The sequence below is a fragment of the Chiloscyllium plagiosum genome, chromosome 5, assembly GCF_004010195.1.
Source record: "Chiloscyllium plagiosum isolate BGI_BamShark_2017 chromosome 5, ASM401019v2, whole genome shotgun sequence".
NCBI lineage: Eukaryota > Metazoa > Chordata > Chondrichthyes > Orectolobiformes > Hemiscylliidae > Chiloscyllium > Chiloscyllium plagiosum.
Window position 1 is genome coordinate 73,275,276 of NC_057714.1, and position 25,434 is coordinate 73,300,709.

A 25,434-nucleotide genomic window follows, 5' to 3' on the forward strand; every position below is an offset into this window, starting at 1 on the left:
GGTTTGACAATTGCATTCTGTGAAATGTGAACAACACTTGTGTCATGCCTGGCTATAGTTGCGTGAAACAGCTGGATTCACATGTTGCTCAGAATTAATACACAGGATGCAGATGACAGCAATTCACTGGTTCATTTCTCAAGGTAATAGTGTGACAATCAAAGTCTATCTACCCTGTTTAAAATTCACACAAACTTTGTCAGTTCACAGGCTGACATCATTAACTGGTGTTTTCTTAATGGCAACTCCGGTACGACACAATGTCCATTTTCCAATCATTCAACACCAATCCTCCTCTCATATTTGTTAAGTGCTGTTTTCTCTTTACTTTGGTGTTTCTTGTAAACTGCCCTGATATGTGCAAGACAAAATCTTTGACAAATGTGTTTTATTTTCAGCAATACCATCAAGCTTCTTGTACATAGATCCTTTGCCCGCCCCAAGAATTGGAGGCAGTGAGCCATGAGCTTTACAACAATAAGATCAAGAGAAATAAACTTCAGATAAAACTGTTTGAGGATCTTGTTCTTGTCAACAGAGATGATACAATCAGAAACATTGTAACAAGAGCAACAGAAGCAACAACTACAGTTTCTGATTTGCGGACGCCAGTGTTGGACTGGGGTGTACAAAGTTAAAAATCACACAATGCCAATTTATAGTCCAACAGGTTTATTTGGAAGCACTAGCTTTCAGGTGGTTGCACAGGCAGCATCCATGGAGCAGGAAAATTGATGTTTCGGGCAAAAGCCCTTCATTTGGAGTAGAGGCAGGGAGCCTCCAGGGTGAAGAGATAAATTGGGGTGGGGGTGGGGGTGGGAAGGTAGCAAAGAGTACTATAGGTGAATGGGGGTGGGGATGGAGGTGATAGGTCAAAGGGGAGAGTGGAGCAGATAGTTGGGAAGGGAGATTGGCAGGTGGGACAGGTCATGAGGACAGTGCTGAGCTGGAAGGTTGAAACTGGGGTAAGGTGGGGGGAGGAGAAATGAGGAAACTGGTGAAGTCCACATTGATGCCCTGGGGTTGAAGTGTTCTGAGGCAGAAGATGAGGTGTTCTTCCTCCAGGCGTCGGGTGGTGAGGGAGCAACGGTGGAGGGGGCCCAGGACCTGCATGTCCTCAGCAGAGTGGGAGATGGAGTTGAAATGTTAGGCCATGGGGTGTTAGGGTTGATTGGTGCGGGTGTCCCAGAGATGTTCCCTGAAGCGCTCTGCGAAAAGTCTCCCCAATGTAGAGGAGACCGCATCGGGAGCAACGGATACAATGAATGACATTGGTGGATGTGCAGGTAAAACTTTGATGGATGTGGAAGGCTCCTTTGGGGCCTTGGCTGGAGGTGAGGGAGGAGGTGTTGGCACAGGTTTTGCAATTCCTGCAGTGGCAGGGGAGGGTGCCAGGATGGGAGGGTGGGTTGAAGGGGGCATGGACCTGACCAGGTAGTCACAGAGGGAACGGTCTTAGCGGAAAGGGGAGGGGAGGGAAATATATCCCTGGTGGCAGGGTCCGTTTGGAGGTGGCGGAAATGTCGGTGGATAATGCGGTTAATGCGAAGGTTGATAGGGTGGAAAGTGAGGACTGGTGGGTTCTGTCCTTGTTACGGTTGGAGGAGTGGGGTCTGAGGGCAGAGGTGCAGGATGTGGATGAGATGTGTTGGAGGGGGCGGTAGGAGGAGGTGTCCTCGAGTTGGCATCTGAGTCTCCCTGCCTCTATTCCTGATGAAGGGCATTTGCCCGAAACATCGATTTTCCTACTCCTCGGATGCTGCCTGATCTGTTGTGCTTTTCCAGCACCACTCTGATCTAAACTCTGGTTTTCAGCATCTGCAGTCCTCACTTTTGCCAATGTCCTGTACAGTTGCAACATGACCTCCCAGTGCTCTGACCAATAAAGGAAAGCATACCAATTGCCTTCTTCACTATCCTATCTACCTGCAATTGAACCTTCAAGGAGCTATGAACCTGCACTCCAAGGTCTCTTTGTTCAGCAACACTTCCTAGGACCTTACCATTAAGTGTATAAGTCCTGCTAAGATTTGCTTTCCAAACTGCAGCACCTCGCATTTATCTAAATTAAACTCCATCTGCCACTTCTCAGCCCATTGACCCATCTGATCAAGATCCTGTTGTAATTTGAGTTAACCTTCTTCACTGTCCACTACACCTCCAATTTTGGTGTCAGCTGCAAACCTCTTATGTTCACATCCAAATCATTTATATAAATGACGAAAAGTAATGGATCCAGCACTGATCCTTGTGGCACTCCACTGGTCACAGGCCTCCAGTCTGAAAAGCAACCCCCCTACCACCACCCTCTATCTTCAAACTAGTTCTGTATCCAAATGGCTAGTTCTCCCCATATTCCATGAGATATAAAATTGCTAACTAGTCTACCATGGGGAACCTTGTCGAACACCTTACTGAAGTCCATATAGATCACATCCACAGCTCTGCCCTCATCAATGCTCTTTGTTACTTCTTCAAAAAACTCAAGTTTGTGAGACATGATTTCCCACACACAAAGTCATGTTGACTATCCCTTATCAGTCTTTGCCTTTCCAAATACATGTAAATCCTGTCCCTCAGGTATCCCTCCAACAACGTACCCACAACCAACATCAGGCTCACTGGTCTATAATTCCATGGCTTGTCCTTACCACCTTCCTTAAATAGTGGCACCACGATCAGCCAACCTCCAGTCTTCCGGCACCTTACCTGAGACTATCGATGATGCTAGGAGAAAGTGAGGACTGCAGATGCTGGAGATCAGAGCTGAAAGTGTGTTGCTGGAAAAGCGCAGCAGGTCAGGCAGCATCCAAGGAGCAGGAGAATCGACTTTTCGGCCATGAGCCTGAAGAAGGGCTCATGCCCGAAACCTCGATTCTCTTGCTCCTTGGATGCTGCCTGACCTGCTGCGCTTTTCCAGCAGCACACCATCGATGATACAAATATCTCAGCAAGGGGCCCAGCAATCACGTCTTTAGCTTCCCACAGAGTTCCCAAGTACACCCTAGTGGAGACTTAACCACTTTTATACATTTCACGACATCCAGCACGTCTTCCTCTGTAATATGGACATTTTTCAAGATGTCACCATCTATTTCCCCACATTCTATATCTTCCATGTCCTTCTCCACAGTAAACACCGATGCAAAATATTCATTTTGTATCTCCCCCCTCTCCTGCAGCTCCACAAAAAGACTGGCTTGCTGATCTTTGAGGGGCCCTATTCTCTCCCTAGTTACGTTTTTGTCCTTAATGTATTTATAAAAACCCTTTGGATTCTCCTTAACTCTATTTGCGAAAGCTATCTCATGTCCCCTTTTTGCCCTCCTGATTTCTCTCTTAAGTATACTCCTACCGCCTTTATGCTCTTCTAAGGATTCCCTCGATCTCTCCTGTCTATAGCTAACATATGCATCCTTTTTTTCTTAACCAAAACCTCAATTTTTCTCAACATCCAGCATTCCCTACACCTGCAGCATTCCCTTTCACCCTGACAGGAATATACTGTCTCTGGACTCTCATTATCTCATTTTTGAAGGCTTCCCATTTTCCAGCCGTCCCTTTACCTGCAAGCACCTGCCCCCAATCAGCTTTTGAAAGTTCTTGCCTAATACTGTCAAAATTAGCTTTCCTCCAATTTAAACTTCAACTTTTAGATCTGGTCTATCCTTTTCCATCACAATTTTAAATCTAATAGAATTATGGTCGCTGGCCCCAACGTGCTCCCCCACTGACATCTCAGTCACCTTCCCCTCCTTATTTCCCAAGAGTAGGTCAAGTTTTGCAATTTGTCTAGTAGGAACATCCACATACCGAATCAGAAAATGTTCTTGTACACACTTAACAAATGTCCCTCTATTTAAACCCTTCACACTATTGCAGTCCCAGTTTATGTCTGGAAAGTTAAAATTCCCTACCATAACCACCCTATTATTCTTACAGAAAACTGAAATCTCCTTAAAAATTTGTGTCTCAATTTCCAAATGATTATTAGGAGATCTTTAATATGATCCCAATAAGGTGGTCATCCTTTTCTTATTTCTCAGTTCCACCCAAATAACTTCCCTGAATGTATTTCTGGGAATATCCTCCCTTAGTACAGCTGTAATGGTATCCCTTATCAAAAACGCCACTCCCCCTCCTCTCTTGCCTCACTTTCTGTCTTTCTTATAGCATTTGTATCCTGGAACATGTAGCTGCCAGTTCTGTCTATCCCTGAGCCATGTTACTGTAATTGCAATGATATACCAGTCCCATGTTCCTAGCCATTCTCTGAGTTCATCTGCCTTCCCTGTTCTGCCTCTTGCATTGATGTAAATGCAGTTTAATTTATCAGTGCTACTTTGTTCTCTACTTTGTTGCTGCCCGATCTGACTGTTTGACTTGCTCCCTTTCCCAGTTGCACCAGTCTCAGATTGATCTCTTTCCTCACTATTTCCCTGGGTCCCATATCCCACCTTACTCATTTAAATCATCCTGAGCAGCTCTAGCAAATCTCCCTGCCAGTACACGAGTCCCCTTCCAATTCAGGTACAATTTGTCCTTCTTGTACAGGTCACTTCTATCCCAGAAGAGATTCCAATGATTCAGAAATGTGAACCCTTCTCCCATGCACTAGCTTCTCAGCCACATATTCATCTGTTCTATCCACCTATTCTTCCCCTCACTAGTTTGTAGCACCGGGGTTAATCCAGATATTACTACCCTCGAGGACCTCCTTTTTAAATTCCTGCCTAGCTTTCTATATTATCTCTTCAGAATCTCATCCTTTTCTCCTCCTGTGTCATTGGTTCCAATGTATACAATGACATCCTGCTGATCCCTCTCCCCTTTGAGAACATTCTGAACCCTTTCTGAGATATTCTTGATCCCATCCATGTCTTCCTTTCTCTTCATTTTTGCCAATTATTCCCTTACCTGGAGGAATTGAATCATTTGTAGTATACCTCCTCTCCTGGCATGGTGGTCTTAGATTTAGATGGTCTAGTGTTAGGTTTCCCCACCATGGGTTCACTCCATGTGACGCAGTTACTGTGACTCTAGCTAATGGTAATATCAGACAAATTAGATCCATATAGAACATTGTTTATATTTTTCTTTTTGTTTACCCTGGACTTGCATTTATGAACAAATTTACAAGAAGCTGCCAATGTATTTTTAACAAAAGAACATTTTATTGTATGAAAGAAGACATAATTATATTGTGAATGAATTTATTGATACCATGCAATTTCACTGAATCGGCAATTATTAATCAGTATTCCTGGTAATAAATTCTGTATATCTTGCACAATTATAGCAAAATGCATATTTGATTTGTCAATAATCTTGATCTTATCCTTATGGTTTCACTACTCAATTATATAGCATGGATTTGTCTATTTTAATTTTACTGTGCATTTGTTAATAAAATTGTGCGACAGAAAGCTGAGTGTATGTGTTCTTTGATAAACGTACAATCTAGGAACAGGACTATATCCCTCAGTCCTTTGATCTGACTCCACTATTCAAAAAAGTCATGTTTGATCTGATTTTAGCCTCAGTTCTACATTCCCTGCATACCCCTGATAATCTTTCATTCCATTCATCATGACAGGGAAAGGTTAATGAAAGTGAATGTTTGAAAAGTTTCATATTGAATGATGATAGATGCTGCTTAAAACTACAGATTCACAGTACATTTTGTTCTGTATTGTGTGGATGGTATTTTCAAATAAAATCAAAGCACCTGGCAAAAATGACATAATTGTAGCTGCACCCATGACTTGTAAGTGATTTCTGTTGGACAGCACTGGTCTATTACATTGCATAAAACACTCACCCTGAGCAGTAATTATTGCCGTGTATGTACTTATAATTTCTATTTAAATTGCCAATGCATAAAACAAGTTATTTTGTATCTGAACAGGAATGTAGCAAGGAGGGAGAAAACTGCTGTATAAAGTGCACTCTTGTGAAAGGAGCCAAATGCAGCAATGGACTTTGTTGTAAAGATTGTCAGGTAAATTTTTTTATGCCAGTGATTGTGTGTTAATATGTTGGTTAAGATGACTTTATTAGCCCAAAATTACTTAAATTAATTAGGAATGGATGATAAATGCTAGTGACTTCTATTATCTGTCTGAGTATTTAGGGTCAATGGGAAGTCTCTTGTTTACATAATTTCCTACACGTTGTGCAATCAGAACTATGACCTTAGATGCTCTGAAAAAGTATACAACTGAAGAGTCATACCAGACTCAAAGCATTTGCTTTGTTTCTCTCTTCACAGATGTTGCTAAACCTGCTGAATTTCTCCAGCATTCTCTGTTCATTTTGGAATTTTGTCTTTAAGCAAACAGTGCAAATGGATTTACATCCCTAAAAGCTAAACAGATCAAGGACACTTAACTCAGCAAACACCCAGTCATAGTGGGAGAACAATCAGCTAGTATTTTATTTTATCAAAATATAAGATTCACCTTTTCGTTTTCAATAAACCAACTTCCTATTCATAAAACATGAGAGTAAATCTGTCACACAAGTTCAGTTATTATTCTATGTTGCTTATCAGAAAGATATTTTTGTAAAAGTATTGGTTTTGAATCCTTGTTTATTTAATTGTTCAGATGCAATTATTTGAGTGAATTGAGTGCCTTTATGATGAGCACTGTTACTGTTTGAAAGTACACATACACACTTAGGTAGGTTATTTGAATAAAGATCTAGCCGCAATTAGATGCAGAGGTTAACACATTACAATTGTGCTTGTTTACTGCTAAAGTAAATGCACTTTTTCATTGCTTCATTATTTTTTGTAGGTAATAGAGTTAGTTTTGGTATTGAGATCTTTTCAATGTATTCATTTGGTATTCTTCATTCAAGCTACAAGTAAGCCCCAGTAAGCACTGTGCGTAGACAAATCATTATTCTAATCCATTTATATTAACTGACATGTTTTGAAAAAAACAAGCTCTCTCTGGACTAGCTGCTTTGATCTATGTTATTGATGTTCCCCACAAATGCCTTAATACATTTAATGATGTTCTGAAGAAGGGTTATTGGCCCCGAAATGTTAACTCTGCTTTCTGTTCACAGATGCACCCAGACTTCCTGAGTTTCTCCAGCAATTTCTGTTTTTTGTTTCAGATTTCCAGCATCTGCAGGATTTTTTTTTGGTTTAGATTTGGTGTCTTGCCTGGACATGGATATACAATCAGCTGAGAAGAACATGCTTTCATGAGGAAACCTGACACAGCCCAAGCAGAAATATCTCCTGCTTTTTGACCTGCCTTCATATTTGGTCTCAAAATCTCAGGATTCTGTCCTATTTTGTCCACATTGCTAATTCAATGTTAATTTTTTCAACATTCAAAAAATGACCATTACTTAATTAAAATTCAGACATTGACTATTGTTTGTCCCTTTTGCAGTTTCAACGAAATAGCTTTGTGTGTCGCGAGGAAGTAAATGATTGTGACATTCATGAGACCTGCACTGGAAATTCTAGTGAGGTGATTTCTTACCGTGTATTTAATGTAAAATGTATTTTATGGAAAGCCCTTAAAATTAAAAGGAAACGGGACTTGCATTTGTCAGTAGCTTTCCCAACTCAGGATTTTGCAAAATGTTTTATATCCATTGAGATATCTAAAAGGTATAGTCACTGTTATAATGTAGGAAACCTGATAACCAGTTTGAGGACAGCATGTTGTAACAAACAGAAGTGTGGTAGTGAGCATCATAATCTCTTTGTGATGTTGATTGAGGGATAAATATTGACCAGGACATTGGAGATAACTCTCCTATTCTTCTTTGGGAACTGTACCAATGAGATTTGACATGTTGAATTAGGAAAGCAGGCAGAGTTACAGTTTAACAGTGATCTTATTTACAGTAGTGTAGCATTCAGCCATTACTGCAATGGAGTGTCAGCCTAGGTTATTGTTCTGAAAACAACAAATGCTGGAGATCACAGGGGGTCAGACAACATCCATGGGAAGAGAGCAAGCTAACATTTGGAGTCTAGATGACTCTTCATCAGAGCTGAAGTAAAATGTGGAGGGTACAACATTTATTTATATAGTTTAACTATAGCATTACTATAGCATCAATGCTGTCCCCTCCACACTTTACGTCAGCTCTGAAGAAGCGTCATCTAAACTCAAAACATTAGCTTGCTCTCTTCCCATGGATGCTGTCAGGTCCTTTATGATCTCCAGCATTTGATGTTTTCAGTGCAGATTACAACATTTGCAGTAATTTGTTCCGAGGTTATTGTGCTCCTCATCTGGGCTGGGTTTTGAACCTACAACTTTTTACACTTTTCAAATGTTAATGTATGAATGCTTAATATATTTCTATCAACTTTGGCTGCCTGTGCGTTAATATAGCAAGAGCGGAGTTTTACACAAAAAAATGTAGTTATATAGTGATATTCAAAAAGCTGTGATACTCTGTGTAGATCACTGATGCTGTCTAGGCAGTTTTGTGTTTGTGATTGATCTACATAATACCATGAGCCAACCAAATCACTGCATTATTGTAGGAGAACTCAAATTGTTTTTTAAAAAGTGTATCAATTTTGTTTGTCTTCCTCATGTGATTCATGCAGAATATTAACAAGTATAATGTGTATAAATCCAGATTGCTTGATCATATCAGCTGGAGTATTTTCAGAAAGTGACATATGCTGTAGATAAAAGGGAACCCATGAATGTGTTCTACTCACATTTCAAAACAGCATTTGAAAAGGTGTCATGTCAAAGATTATTGTGGAGAATAAAAGCTCATAGTGTAGGCAGGGTTAGCATATTGGCATGGATAAAAGTTGGCTGGTTAACATGAAGTAAAGTGTACGTGTAAATGGGCCTATTCGGCAGGTTGGCAGGATGTCATGAGAATTATGCAACAGGAATTGGTGCTGGGACCTCAGCTGTTCACCATTGATAAAGATGAGTCAGATGAAGGTCATAAGGTATGGTTGCCAAATTTGCTTATAATAGAAATAGGTAGGAAAGTGATCTGTGAAGAGGTCCAAAGATGTGCAGGTCAGGTGAATTGACCATGCTAAATTGCCCGTAGTATTAGGTGCATTAGTCAGAGGGAAATGGGACTGGGTGGGTTATGCTTCGGAGGGTCAGACTGAAGGGCCTGTTTCCACACTGTAGGGAATCTAATCTAATCTAATCTAATCTCAGGACAAAAGAAGGTTACAAAAATATCTAAATAGTTCAAATGCCTGGGCAAAGATACGGCAAAAGGTGGTAAAATATGAACTTTCCCATTTTGGCATGTGGTGAGAGATTGCAGAACTCTGAGATGCAGAGGGATCTGGGAGTCCTAGTGCTTAAATCACAGAAGGTTAGTATGCAGATCCAGCAAGTAATTAAAGCTAATTAAAGTAAATAAAGCTAATGTTATCACTTATTACAAGGAGAAAGGAATGCAAACATTGACAGATTCTACTTCATTGAAAGAGAGCATTGATGAGAAAGCATCTGGATTGCATTGCACAGTATTAGTTACTTTAATTAAGGAAAGGTATAAATGCATTTTTCACAAATGCAGTGATGGTTTAGAAAAGGTTCACTTGAGTAGTACCCGGAATGGGCAGTTTATCTCAGAGAAGAAGATGAGCAGGCTGCACTTGTATTTGCTCGTGTTTAGAAGAGGAGGGGGAAATTAATTTAAAGCATACAAATTATCATGGCTCTGGAGTAAATATGGAGAAGATGATTCCTCGTATGGGAGAATCTAGAACTAAGCATCACTGTTTGAATCAGGTTCATCTGGATATACCTTTTTCACTCAGGGGCTCATAGGTCTTAGAAACTCTCTTCCTGAAAAGGTAATGGAAGCAGTGACCTTGATTAGTCTAAACACGAGTCAGTAGATTCTTGTTAAGCACGGTGGCAAAACCTTCTCACTGTTGACAGGGAGGTGGATTTGAGGTTCCAGTCAGATCAGCCATGATCTTACTGAATAGCACAGCAGGCTTGAGAGGCTGAATGGCCTCCGCCTGCTCCTAATTTGAATGTCACCTCTGGAAATATTTTGTGTCATCCCTTTAACCTCGTTCTTCTTTTTTAAAGTGTCCACCAAATGTGCATAAAATGGATGGCTACGTCTGCGGCAGTGATCAGGTACATACTGGAGTTTGACTGCTCCTTTAGTGAATCAGATTCCTCTCTCAAAGGTTATCTTCTCTGGACTTACCTTATCGCATTTCTTTCAGGGGCTTTGCTATGGTGGGCGATGTAAAACCAGAGAACGACAATGCAAATATGTGTGGGGAGAGAGTAAGTATAATGTCTGCATTGTAAGAAAAGCAAAGACTTTCATCTTTTTGCTTATTCATTCATCCAGAGTTTGCTTTTTATTTGCAGCTTTTATGCCAGTATTTTGAATTGTACTGCATGAGTTATCAAATTGGAAAACAAATCATATTCTGTAGGCAGTCACTTTTCACCTTTCACATTGGAATTTGTCATTTTATTTGTACATCTTTCAAAGTTTTCAATGTTTATATTTATTTATGCAAATTTATTATTCCATCTATTTTATAGTGCTGCCCTAGAAACACATAGGCCCACAAGGGTAACAATGGAAACAATCCTAAACCATTTTTAAAGGTGGAGACATCACTCTTTAGAATGAGGGTTTCCAAAGAGTTCTTCCTCATTAATTGTGGCAAGTGGGCGTCACTGACCAGACCTGCATTTATTGCCCTGGGGAAGGTGGTTTGTGAGTTGATTTAGTGTCATTCAGTTATATAGCAAGGAAACAGATCCCTCAGTTGAACTCGTCCATGCTAACCAGATATCCCAATCTGATCTTGGCCCAATTGCCAGCACTTGGCCCATATCCCTCTAAACCCTTATTATTCATGTACTCATGCAGATGCCTTTTAAATGTTGTAATTGCACAAGCGTCCACCACTTCCTCTGGCAGTTTATTCCATACATGCGCCACCCTCTGCATGAAAAAAATTGCCCCTTAGGTCCCTTTTAAATTTTTCCCCTCTCACCTTAAACTTATGCCTTCTCGTTTTGGATTTCCCTACCGGGGGAAAAAGATCTTCGCTATTCATCTTATCCATGCCCCTCATAATTTCCTTGAACCATTGCAATCCGTGCAATGTAGAGACACCCACATTGCTGTTAAGATAGGAGGATTTTTACCCAGTGACAATGAAGGAATGGCACTCCAGTTCCAAGTCAGGATAGTGTGTGGTTTGAAGAGGAACCTGAAGGTGGTATTGTTCCTTTGCATCTGCTGCCTTTGTACTTCAAAGCAGTCCGCCTGAGAACAGGGTTCGGGGAGCAGTGTTGTATACTGGTGTTGGGTCAGAAAGGATTAATACCAGGGAGAGCATTAACCACTGTCCAATATGACCATTTTACATAGAGTGAGAGAACAACTTTGGTTTTCGAGGGAGGAAGACCTAACATCAAATTCTTCCTCATAGGTCTTAGTAATGATGTCTGTTAAGCCAAATATAACTGGTATCTCATTGCTATCATTCAATAGACTACATCTTGTTTAAGACAAGAACCCCTTCTCAATACATTACCAAGTGGTTTCCCTCCATCGCAATAGACTTTCGATCCTTACCAAGAAAGAAGATAGTGGTGCCAGCAAAGTCTACCAGTTGGACCATACATCATGATGATAAAAGCAAAATACTATAGGGACTGGAGACCTGAAATTAAAACAGAAAATGCTGCACAATCTCATCAGATCTGGCAGCACTTCTGGAGATAGAAAAACATAGTTAATGTTTCAAGTTCAAAGTTGCTTCTTTGAAACTGAAGTAAGTTTCAAAGAAGAATCTTTGGACTCGAAGCATAAACTCTGTTTCGCTCTCCACAGATTTTGCCAGCTCTGTTGAATTTCTCCGAACACTATGAAAAGCTATGATGAGGTTTCATTTTACTACATGGTGACTTGGGATATGAACTCCATTTAACTGCTTTATGCAAAAAGGTGGTATTCATGGAGATCTGAATATTTCTTCAAATCTACAGTTTGAGGAAGGCTGCTTGTACATTTGGCAGCCAGAAGAACTGAACATTTGAGAACCCTGGATGAGAGAAACCTGTGGCAAGTTTCAGCAAGGCAGGATCTACAGCCCTTGGTAAAAAGCATTTCAGACCCGATAAGAGGTGTGTAGCAGAGGGTGAGCTGGGTACTCCATGGAACTGGAACACTGGTCATACCAAGACAGTTATAAACTGCATTAGATGTAAATATTCTGAGGAGTGATCCTCAGTCAAGATTCAGCTGGCGATCAAACGAACATCGGTGGCTCCCTGAGTAAAATTGAAATCCCTGTTGGGTAAAGGTGAAGCCTGCGTTATGTTAGAAGTAAAGTACACAAATGGAGGATTGCTGCTATAGTGAGTTGTCACCATGAGTCATGGCAATAGAAAAGGAAGCCATTTAAAATGAGGTTGCAGACTTTTATAGTCATCAAGATGGCGGAAGTGAAGTAGGGCTCCTGAGCTGGGGTTTGTCTGGTCAGAACGCTGTTCCTTTTTTTTCTTTCTTTTCTTTCTTTTCTTTTCTCCTTTTCTTCACTTGCCTCTTGTCCTAAGCTTGGAAGATATCGGCGGCAGTGAGTGGGCCTGACACAGACTGAGCCCAGCAAGGTGTTGAGTGAGCCTTAATTTCTCGGGGTGAGCATGGGGCCTGGTTAGGGAATCGACGGCTGTACATCGACATCTGCGAGCGAGGCCAGGCAGTGAAAGATGACACCTGAGGATCAGTGATTTGACTGTTGGTTGGGTCCGGTGCTGATGGCAACAAAGCAATGGTGGAAGGGCATCACAGTGCCATCGACGAGGTGGGCCCGATTGCGAGAGGTGTGATCCTGGCATTGGTGGGTCCAGTGCAGGCAGCGGCGAGGACATGACGGAGGAGAATCGGCCTAGCAGTGAAAGGTGGCACCTGAAGAGTGGTGACTTAAACATTGGTTGGGTCAGGTGTAGGTGGTGGCATAGTGGTGGAGGAGGGATGTCGGTGAAGGTTTCGTTGATTATGAGTTGATTCAGGACTGATGGACTGTCTTTAAGCTATATCTTTTCTTATTCTTAAAACTATTCAAAATGGCGCTGGATCATGTCGACAGTGAAAAAGCCTTTTACTGTATTTTACTGTTTTTTTCACTAAAATACATGTGACAATAAATTTGTTTATTCAAATAAATCATTCGTTCATTCAGACCTGTGAAAATTACAAAGCCAATATTAAAGTGATAAACAGCAATTTAGAAACCAAAGCAAATGAAGACATGGTCACCCTAATCCTACCAGACCATTAGAGAGAGATGCCTGATGGTGGTTTAACCTGAGGCCCACCATACTTCAGGCCATGGGAGAGGCTGAGAAGGAGAGTCCTTCATGGCAATCTCAACATATGCAAGAATTGTACCATGCTGTTGGCATCACTCTGTATTGCAAACCAGCCATCCAGCCAAGTGAGCTGACCCACCCCCATAAGCTGTTGTGGTTCTGTTCGCCAAGCTGGAAATTTGTGTTGTAGACGTTTCATCCCCCTGTCTAGGTGACATCCTCAGTGCGTGGGAGCCTCCTGTGAAGCGCTTCTGTGATGTTTTCTCCAGCATTTATAGTGACTTGTATCTGCCGCTTCCGGTTGTCAGTTCCAGCTGTCCACTGCAGTGGCCGGTATATTGGGTCCAGGTCGATGTGCTTATTGTTTGAATCTGTGGATGAGTGCCATGCCTCTAGGAATTTCCTGGCTATTCTCTGTTTGGCTTATCCTATAATAGTAGTGTTGTCCCAGTCGAACTCATGTTGCTTGTCATCTGAGTGTGTGGCTACTAGGGATAGCTGGTCATGTCGGTTCATGGCTAGTTGGTATTCATGGTTCCCATTCCTAGACATGATGGTACAGAGAACACCGAATGGAGATTTCACCACAAAGGTATACAGGAAAACCACACACACAGATCAAGTCCTAAACTATGAAAGCAACCACCCCAACACACACAAAAGAAGTTGCATCAAGACACTGTTCAAAAGGGCCACAACACACTGCAGTACACCAGAACTGCAAAAAGAGGAAGAAGAACACCTATACAATGTGTTTGCCAAAAACGGATACCCCCGCAATTTCATCAACAGATGCCTAAGGGAAAGACAACGGAATGAGGACATGCCACAACCCAAAGGACTAGCCACACTACCATACATCAAAAATGCAAGGACTGCACAAAACACTACATAGGACAAACAGGAAGACAGCTAACGATCCCGCATCCATGAACACCAACTAGCCACGAAACGACATGACCAGCTATCCTTAGTAGCCACATACGCAAATGACAAGCAACATGAGTTCGACTGGGACAACACTACTATTATAGGACAAGCCAAACAGAGAACAGCTAGGGAATTCCTAGAGGCATGGCACTCATCCACAGATTCAATCAATAAGCACATCGACCTGGACCCAATATACCGGCCACTGCAGCGGACAGCTGGAACTGACAACCGGAAGCGGCAGATACAAATCACTATAAATGCCGGAGGAAACATCACAGAAGCGCTTCACAGGAGGCTTCACTGAGGATGTCACTTAGACAGGGGATGAAACATCTGCAACACAAATTCCCAGCTCGGCGAATAGAACCACAACAACGAGCACCCGAGCTACAAATCTTCTCCCAAACTTTGAACACCATCATAAGCAAATAAGGACCAGTAGAAGAAGAAACTTCGGAGACTGTTGAGATCACAGCAAAGGTAGGACACCCATTATTTAAACCATGATGCAGACAATGGAACTTACCCTGGTAAAGCACATGAGAAATAATGGAAAGTATTAGTAACACTGCAGATAGCAGGAATTGTCTACAAAAAACTGATATAGGAACTGGATTCATCTTTCGAGCCATGAAGAGTGGGATTTATTCAGTAAAGCCTTTAAGGAAATGGAATTGGTTATTCATTCACTTGTCTTCACTCCTCCCTCAAACATCTTGACACCAAGAGCAGATACGTAAGAATCCTACTCATTGACAACAGTTCAGCCTTCAACACTATTATCCCCTCGAGACTGATTACTAAACGTAGTGATCTCGGACTGAGCCCCACTCTCTGCAACTGGATCCTCAGTTTCCTGACCCACAGGCCACAATCAGTGAAGATTGGAGACAATAATTCATTGTCACTACCACTCAACACTGGAGCCCCCAAGGGTGTGTACTCAGCCCCCTACTGTACTCACTCTATACCCATGACTGTGTTGCCAAATACCAGACTAATGCCATTTACAAGTTCACTGATGACACCACAATAGTTGGTCGAATCTCAGAGGGCGACAAAACAGACTACAGATAGGACGTGGAAGACCTAGAAAAATGAGGCACTGAGAACAACCTGGCTCTCAATGCCAGCAAAACCAAGGAGCTCATTATTGATTTTCGGCGGGATGTTACTCATGCCCCCCAACACACTAACAGCACAGAGGTGGAATGAGTGGAGAGTGTCAAGCTCCTGGAAGTGGTCATCTACATCAAGCTTTCTTGGACTCTTCATGTGGATGCACTGGTTACAAAGGCCCAACAACATCTCTTCTTCCTCAGGCAGCTGAGGAAATTTGGCATGACGGTGAAAACCCTCACCAACTTTTATAGGTGCGCCATCGAGAGCATTCTGTCTGGATGTATCACTACCATGTATGGCACCTGTACCATTCAAGATCGGATATGGTTACAGAGAGTGGTGAACTCGGCCCAGCCAATCACAAAAGCCAACCTCCCATCTATAGAATCCATCTACCAGGCCCACTGTCAAGGAAAGGCTGCCAACATTCTCAAAGTTCCATCCCACCCTGGCAATGTTTTTCTACAACTTCTACCATCAGGGCAAAGGTACAGGAGCCTGAACATGCACCAGCCGGTTTCGTAACAGTGTCTATCCTACCGTTGTTAGAATACTGAATGGACTCACAAACTCTTAACATTCACTGTACCTGTGTTTTTGTTTTTGCCACTGTTTACCTATTACTTACTTATCTGTGCTAATAAACTCTGTGATCTGCCTGTATTGCTCGCAAGACAGAGCTTTTCACTGTGCCTAGGTACACGTGACAATAAATCCAATTCAATTCAATTCTGCAGGCAATGAAATTCAATCAGTGAATCTATTAAGGAAACAAAGACAGGTAGCGAGATTCATTCAAATAGACTATATTAAAAGTATGAGTCCTCCAATTTACTCAGAAATGTAGGAAAAGCCTTTAGCACAGCAGTAAACAGTCACAGCATTGTTATGTTGCAGAATTAAAAGCTCTTAAAGTAAGAAAAATAAATATTCATGTAGGAGGATATTGGCAGCAGAAATAATATTGCTAGGAAGGTTTAATTTCAGAGATGGATTAAATAAATGCAGAATTGAACATCTTGAAGGATGCAATTGTTAACATACATAATTGATTCTAAACTAGATCAAATCAGAAGATATACAAGTTAGCACACTTTCATTTTCTATTGAAACCATGGACGATAGCATTATAGCCCATCAAGAGGTAAAAGAATATTTAAAAAAAAACAAATAATTCCTAAAAGATTGGTAAAGATGGAAAAATTAGTGTACAAGAGAAAGCTGAATATATAAAACTGACAGGAAAAGTTTTTGATATTTTTTAAAAAGTAGAGTTAATAAAGTAAGTGTAGGTCCTATCGAAAATGAGTCTGGGGAATTAGTAATGGACAATAAGATGTGGCCGATGAATTGAAAAGATATTTTGCATCAGTCTTCACTAAAAAGGATACAAGTAAATTGGTTCTGTATAGCAGCATGTCAAGGAAACAAACAAACATTGGAATTTGACTCTATCCAAACAAACTAAAGACACCACTTACTTGAACCAAACTATATTTACATTCATTTGTGGCACTAGGAGGATCCGAAAACTGAACTCACCCCCAGTTAACTTCAGCAGGAAGACCTAAGACAGTAGTCTTCCCCCACTGTGCCCTGTCAGCAGCTGCCCCAAGCTTTAGTGCAAGTAACATCTCAAAAATAACAGTAAATTAGGAATTGAAAGGCAGTGAGGAACTCAAAAAATTTATAATTACTGGAGAAGTAGTACTAAGTGAATTGTTGAAAATGCAAGTTGACAGGTTGCCAGATCCTGATGTATTTCACCTGAAGAGGTCTTAAAAGAAGTAGCCAGTGAAATAGTTTGATGTGTTGGATTTAATTTTCCAAAACTCATTGGATTCAGGAAAGGTTCCTTGAGATGAACAAATAGCTAATTTAACTCCTTTATTCCAACAGGGACGTCGCAAAAAGCAGGAAACTACAGGCCAGTCAGCTTAACATCTGCCATAAGGGAAATGGTGGAATCTATTAAAGATGTTATAACAGGATCCTTGGATGATTTAAGACCATAAAATGTAGGAGTTGAAGTAGGCCATTTTGCCTATGAAATCTGTTCCACCATTCAGAAAGATCGTGGCTGACTTGATAACCCTCAACTCCATTTTCCTGTCTTTTCCCAATAACCCTTTGATTTCCTTACTGATTAAAATTCTGTCTCTCTCAACCTTGAATATATTTAATGACCCAGCCTCAGCAGCCATCTGTGTTAAACAAAAATCACTAACCTTGCAAAAGAAATTCCTCTTCATCTCTGTCTTAAATGTATGACCCCTTACTCTGAATTATGTCCTTTCACTGGGGGTGTCGCCTGGATCGGGGGGGGGAGGGGCGGCGAGGCGTCTGCAACACGGGGTCCCGGCTCGGTGAACAGAACCACAACATCTAGTTCAGAGTATATAACATTACTATTCAAGGAAGTGGGGAGCCAGGAAGCATAAAGCTATTATCTAAGATTGGGAAATTGCTAGAATTCAGTAATGTAGCAGGTCATTTAGAACATCATAATGCAAACAGGCAGAGTCAACATGGTTTTGTAAAAGGGAACCTGACAGGTTTATTACAGTTCTAGGTGAATGTTAAAAATATGGTAAAGAAGAGGGATAGCAATATTTGGATTTACAAAATGCATTCAAAAGGATGAATAAACAGTTAATTGACAGGATACAAGCTCATGTTGTTTGGGGGGCTATGTTAGCATGGATAGAGGGAGGTGACACCCTAGTGGTATTATAATTGGACTGTTAATCCATTGACCCAGCATTGATCTAATAGGGTGGCTCAGTGGTTAGCACTGCTGCTTCATGGTGCTCGGGACCAAGGTTTGATTCCATTTTCAGGTGACTGTGTGGAGTTTGTATATTCTCCCTGTGCCTAGTGCGTGTTTCCTCTGGGTGCTTTGGTTTCCTCCCACAGTCTAAAGATGTGCAAGTTAGGTGGATTGACCATGGTAAATTGCCTGTAGTGTCCAGGGATGTGCAGGTTAGGTGGGTTTGCCATGGGAAATGTAGGTTTATAGGGATAGCTTGGGAGGGGAGGGAATTGGGTGGGATGCTCTTCGGAGGGTCGGTGTGGACTCAATGGGCCAAACGACCTGCTTCCACACTCTGGAATCTATGACCCAGGTAACATTCTGGGGATCCAGTTTCAAATCCTGCCATGGCAAGTAATGGAATTTGAATTAATTAAAATTTGGAATTAAGAGTCGATTGTGGGAGGGCGAGCGAAAGCCCATCTAGTTCACTAATGTCCTTTACGGAAGGAAATTGCCATCCTTACCTCCGTGTGACTCCAGACCTACAGCTATATAATTGACTCTTAACTCAATTAGGGATGTGCGATAAATGGTAGCTGTGCCAATAATGGCCTCATCCTCCAATAAAAAAAGGACTGGCTGACTAACAAGAAACAGAGTCAGGATAAAAGGTCATTTTCAGATTGGTGAACTATTAACTAGTCAAGTGACAAGGGACCAGTGCTGAGGCTTGAACTATTTGCAATCACCATTAATCACTTGAATGAAAGGTCAGACTGTATTGTAATTAGATTTACTGATGGGATAAGGATATGTAGGAAAGCAAATTCTGAGAAGGATAGGAGTTTAAGAGAAATGGATTGGTTAAGTTATGGAGTATAATGTTGGACAATGTGAGGATGTACACCAGTAGAAGAATAGAAATCCCAGGTTCGATTCCAGCCTTGGGCTACTGGCTGTGTGGGGTTTGCATGTTCTCCCCGTGTCTGAGTGGGTTTCCTCCGGGTGCTCCGGTTTCCTCCCACAGTCCAAAGATGTGCAGGGTAGGTGAATTGGCCATGCTAAATTGCCCATAGTGTTAGGTACATTAGTCAGAGGGAAATGGGTCTGGGTGGGTTACTCTTCAGAGGGTTGGTGTGGACTGGTTGGGCCGAAGGGCCTGTTTCCACACCGAAGGGAATCTAATCTAAAAAAAAAAATTTCCTAAAAGCTAAGTAAGGAAATTTCAAAGTAGTCAGGCAAGAACAACATATATTTGTCAAGGAGAAGTTATGTTTAACTAATTTATTGGAGTTCTTTGACGAAGTAACTGGTGCTATGGATAAAAGGGAGCCAGTGGATATTCGAACTTAGATTTTCAGAAGACACTTGATATCAAATGCAAGGGAAATTGAATGCAAGATTCGGGAGGTCATACATATTAACCTTCTGTGATTCTTGCCCTTGGACAACCTTGCACCATTTTTGAGGACGAAGACAATCGATTCTAGATTACCGAGGAGATGAAAGATTACTGGGGGATCAGCCATGATCTTATTGAAAGGTGGAGCAGGCTTGAAGGGATAAGTGACCTATTCTGGTTCCTTGCTTTTTCGTTCATATATAAGAAACAACAAATAAAAGCCTTGAAAAAGCAAGATATTCTGGGGGAATTCAGCATCGAAGGACATCCATAGTTAATTTCATTGATGATTTCTGCAAATTAATTACAAAACATGTGACTAAAGTCAGAATTCATGAGAAACAATTGTTGTTGTTAATGCTGAGTCTTTGTTAGATTTATTACAGATAAAGAAAGATTTGATCTTAGAGAAGGCCATACACATGGTGAGTGAAGCAGAAATCTAAAAGCAACACAGATCAAACTTAAGAGGAGAATATCGATCATATCACAGGAGATGAGTAGAATCCATTCAGTTCTAAAGAAACAGAAACACATGCATCTGCATGTTGAGGTATATATTGAGAATGTAATGAATGCAGTGTCATAGAAGCCACTCTAAGATGGGATGACACAGTCAGGACATGTTCAAGAAGATATCTTCTGGCCTAGTGATCTAGGCAACTGTCAAGAAGAAGCAGCTTGGTTCAGAAATCCAGGATGTTGCCAAAAAATAAAAAAAAAATTGCTCCAGATGTTTCAACAAGTCAACACCCTCCAAGAAGGAAGCAAATGAAATTAATGGTCTTCCATTTATTACAATGGAGGAATTCCCTGCTTCAGCAGGAAATACATGCTCTGTGAAAGAAACCCTGGAATTAAAGCATCCTCCACTTCTAATGGATTTACAGACATCAAACTATCAAGAGCAGAATCAAAGTCAACAGATTTCAACCCATCTGGGGAGAATTGTGAAATCTTCAGATAGCCTGAATTTGTACAGTTCGAAACTTAGGGAGAAAATACTTGGAGAGATGTTGTATAGCAATGTCTAAACAGGTTAATGTTTGGGAGTGCATTAAGCACCACTCAAATAACATCACATGGACTTGGGAGATCAACTTTGGATTTTGAAAGAGTAGGACACTCATGCCAATATGATCAGTCTAACGTAATTGGGATCCTCTCTGCTCATTTTTCTTGGTGTCTGAGCAGGGGAGCAGTGATGCAAGCCAAACTTTTCTTGAGGAAAACCATGGGAGAAAAAAAAGGATCACATCAGGAAGTCTTTCTTTGACTCACTTTCTGCTTATCTATTTCCTTTTCATTTCTCTCCAACATTTCAAACTGCTCATCTTCTCTATGCCTGTATCACTTTGTCTAATTAATCCCCCTGCCTGCACACCCTCTTTTTGTTATTTTCATATGCTTGTCTTAAGGGAGTAAATGATAGAGCTCTCAGGGACGAGAATAAGCCAAAAATGTTAAAATGAAGGAAGTGATTTTAAACAAGGTGATGGAAGTGAGCACCACGGCAAGTGTTAAAAACATCTTGTATGTGCTACTGTTAGCTGCAGAATCAGATTAGGATATCGATCAGTACCTTCAAAGAGAATGTTAAATTAATAGTTTCCTCTTGCTTAAAATATTGCTAAGTTATGTGAACGCATGATATACAACTTCTTGCTTTGTTGGAAGTTGACTGTTATGATATTGGACAATGCTGCCATCTTCTGGTATATTCCAGCTTCACCTCTGAGGACACCTGTGCAGATTTGTCATCAGTAGTCATTGCAGTTGTCTTCTTTCTTCAGCTATCTTCTCTTTCATCTTAACCTAACCTTGAATATATCTTAAGTTCAGATCCTACTGGATCACTTCAGCTATTGAATAATTGTGGTACATTTTATAGTGTGTACTTCTGTGCGACAAAGATGTTCTATTTTGGACATTTTGACATGTTTCCTAGTGTCCTCTGGGACAAAAATGGTACTTCCTGTTTTATAGCCCAGTGATGAGCACCCACACCACTGCAGACACATCACTGTGCCACAAAACTAACCTGGCTCAAATTGTGGCACAGAGCCCCTGATGCATCCTCCTGAAGCATCAGAGAGGCACTACTTTGCAATTTGAGTATTTCAGTTAGTCTCTTCAACCCTTTGGTGTCCAGACCATGGTTAATGTTAAACTCCTGTGTGGTTCCCTTTCCTACTAATCATGGAGTAAGTAATCCTGTTCTGTTCAGATATGCTTCTACTAACCATATGTCAGATTCCATTAAAGACACTTGACGTGGGAACTCCTGGAATTGGAATTGTCCATCCTTGCCTCACAAAAATGGCCATCTTTGGGGTGGATGGATGTAAGACTTCTAATCACCAATTATGACATTTTTAATGTTAGGCCAAGTGTATTGGAATAGTTGAAGATTTACATATTTTAATTTGACTGTTGACACATTAATCATTAATTTCTGATTTTGTTATACAGTATTCCCTTTTATATATTTTATTTGAGCTTAAATGGATCTTCAGCAACATCAGTAATTCTATAATTGTTCATCTCTTTCATTTCATGATGTCAATTTCTTTGTATTTTTGGATTGCTTGATGGCTTTAGGAATGCCTTTTCCAACTTTGTTTCTTACGTTGTTGAAATAGGTTTTATTTATCATTTATGTCAAAATTATTCCCACTTGCTAAAAGTGAAAATAAGTCCAAACATTTGTTTATTAGAAGCAAGAGCTGCAGACAAATTATGTTATGAAAAGCTTAACATTGAAGGGACAGAGAAAGGAAATTGTGGCAAAAACAAAGACACCTGGATCCAATGCAATAAACAGTAAGTAAACTTTTTATCTACATTTCAAGTGCAATAATATTTTAATTGAAATTTTGTGAGATCAGACCAAATTGTTTCAAAACAATTCAAAATATAATAAATTACTTTGGAAGTGAAATGGTTGTTGCAATTTTGACAAAAATGAATCCTTTAATTGTTATGAAAATGGACTGGTGCAAATTCCAATAATGAGACTAATGAGTTCAAGTCAGAGCAAGTTTATTACATTTTGAGGTAAACTTCGTGATTTATAGTCTAATAAGGGTTCTAATATATTCATCCTGCATCATGACTGGATAGTGGACAGATTATGACTTCACTTGTACCTTTGAGCTTTGGGCTATTCATCCCTGCATTTCTCTTCCATAATTATCTTTCATCTTGTTAGCCTTGTCTCTAGATCTCTCCACTGTGCACATTTGATTTGGAGGCCATCTTGTATCCCAGCTCTTATCCAATCCTTCCTGAAGAAGGGCCTGTGCCCGAAACGTCGAATCTCCTGTTCCCTGGATGCTGCCTGACCTGCTGTGCTGTTCCAGCAATAAAGTTTCAACTTATCCAATTAAACCCTCACTCCCCCTAGTCATCTTCTGCCAGTGATTCAGCATTCTTCTCTTGATCAATCAGGATCAAGAAAATGGCTGTTGCTAACCTTTACTTAATAATGAAATACTTTGTGTTTACTACTATTTCTAAAGGGCTTTATAATCCTACAGTCTCTTATCTTGTAGAGTGAGTAATCTACATCACATTCTTGTCTTTATTTTATGCACAGTTCTCAGATAGCTTCAAGGTCTCAGCTTTCTGCTGAATGAAAACTTGACAATTTTCCCATGGTCCTACTAACTCAGCATTTTTCAGAAGAATCCACACATGCCTGCCATCAGCTACCAACACCTCAACACAGACACATAAAACTTGCCTAATCTTCTGGCCTATCACTAACCTTTATACCTCCTTATACGTCTCTTTTAATTTTATCCCATCCTTAACTTTATTAGTTTGCCACAGATGAAAGATTCATATTATAGAGCTTTTCCTTCTCAATGAACTATATCTTAGTTACGAAATATCCCATTAAATGTCTACTGCAATGTCCTTACCTTCAAATTGATTTTCCATTCCCCATTAGCCAACTCTGTCTTCATTCCATTATTATTGCTTTTACTTCAATTGAAGGTGCCAGTTTCTGACCAGATGTTTTTACTCGCACACTAAATATTAAATTCTATCACATTATGATCAATTTTACACAGAAGATTCTTTATTGTAAAGTTCATGAATTAATTATGTCATTATACACTGCCAATTTTATTTGTCTATCCAAATCTCTATTACCTCTATCCAAACTGGTTCTACATTTTGATCCTCTGAAACAAGATTATTTCTTACTATTGTACCAATCTCATTCTTTATTAACAGAGCTATCCCACCTTCTTTCTCTTTCATCCCAGACTTCTGAGATATTGAAACACTTCAATTTTCTGATCTCAGAAGTGTTCACTTTTGTAACCGTGTCTCAGTAATACTTATCATTAACTTTTATTTCTATCATTATAATCTTAAATCAAGTTTTCTAGTTTACCTGACCCAACTCATTCCTCGTTTCAACTTAATTGGGATCATTTAGGTTTAATGATCTAGCTCCAAACTCAAGTATTTCCTAATAGAACTCAATGTAAACTTTTATAGTATGGCCACTCTTACCCAAACAACCGCCTACTGTGATAGCATTGATTAGCCTTATCTCATTACACATAATCGTCAAAAATAATCTCTTCCATGGTTGGTTCCATGACTTACTGTTCCAGGAAACAGTCTGAAATGCATTTTATATGCTGGACTTTATGTTCCCTGTCTTTTTAGCTAAATAAAAAAGCAGTTCACCTAGGGAGTATGGCAGCCATGCTGCACTTAACATTTCATTAGCTGAGGCAGGATTTCCACTTCTCAGGGAATGAAAGTCCTATTTCAGAGGGCTGCTTGCCTATCAGATGGCTGGCAATACCATGGTTTTAGCAGCACCAGGCAGAAGTACTGATCACTATTGGGACTACAAGCAGTTCCCAATGGAGATCATCACTGAAGCCAAACGCCAAGATAATTGGAGGGAAGCGAATTTTATCAGACTCAAACCAGCAAGCAGTACAACCATGTCTTTGTAAAGCTGCTTAGATTAAAGACGTTTAACCTCTGTTTGTACCATTCATTTTTCTGTTTTGTTTCAAATGCTTCTTGTATTGTTACATTTTCACATTGGTGTAATAATGATGCAATTTTATATTTTGCTCCAATTTGCATTCTGGTATTGTATTTTGTAAAAGGAAAAATATTGAAGTTCACAACACCTCTTTACTGAAGTTATGGAAATAAATTTCTCCACTCAGTAGCTTAACTAATTTGAATTTTATGGCTGTTTATTTAGTTCAGGTGTCACACTGGTGTGTAAAACATGCAAAATGTACAACTTGAAATTGAGAAATGTAATGATTAGATTGCATGTGTGAAAACTTAATATGGAAACTTAATCTTCCTTTAACATGGACCTGACTATACTTATGATTTAATCCAGAGACGTACTTTGTGGCTATCTGCTGTGCGATGATACCTCTGGTGTGCCAAGAATCGGAGAACTCTCAGGTGATGTGACTGTCTCTACCTTCTTACAGAAGCACAAGCATATCAACTGCAGGTAAGTCACTATATTTCTGATGCCCAAGTGACAAGATAACAGATAGAGAAGATTCCTTCCTGTAGTTATGTCTTATCTAGTATTAATGACAATAGACAATAGGTGCAGGAGTAGGCCATTCTGCCCTTTGGGCCACACCACCATTCATTATGATCATGGCTGATCATCCTCAATCAGTATCCTGTTCCTGCCTTGATTCCACTATCCTTGAGAGCTCTATCCAACTCTTTCTTAAATGAATCCAGAGACTGGGCCTCCACTGCCTTCTGGGGCAGAGCATTCCACACACCCACCACTCTGGGTGAAGAGGTTTCTCCTCGTCTCTGTCCTAAATGGTCTACCCCTTATTTTTAAGCTGTGTCCTCTGGTTCGG

The 25,434-nt window shown here is 40.4% G+C and overlaps 1 protein-coding gene across 7 annotated transcripts in view; it reads left to right on the forward strand.

Annotated features, from left to right (window-relative positions):
- adam22 (ADAM metallopeptidase domain 22) overlaps window positions 1-25,434 on the forward strand; it is a 364,949-nt gene that overhangs the window by 266,853 nt on the left and 72,662 nt on the right. For all 7 annotated transcript variants that reach the window (XM_043690347.1, XM_043690348.1, XM_043690350.1 and 4 more), the window contains exons 17-22: window positions 5,909-6,001; window positions 7,413-7,493; window positions 10,074-10,124; window positions 10,217-10,280; window positions 22,264-22,369; window positions 24,942-25,061. In XM_043690347.1, the coding sequence (XP_043546282.1) occupies window positions 5,909-6,001; window positions 7,413-7,493; window positions 10,074-10,124; window positions 10,217-10,280; window positions 22,264-22,369; window positions 24,942-25,061 (515 nt within the window). The remainder of the gene's footprint in view (window positions 1-5,908; window positions 6,002-7,412; window positions 7,494-10,073; window positions 10,125-10,216; window positions 10,281-22,263; window positions 22,370-24,941; window positions 25,062-25,434) is intronic.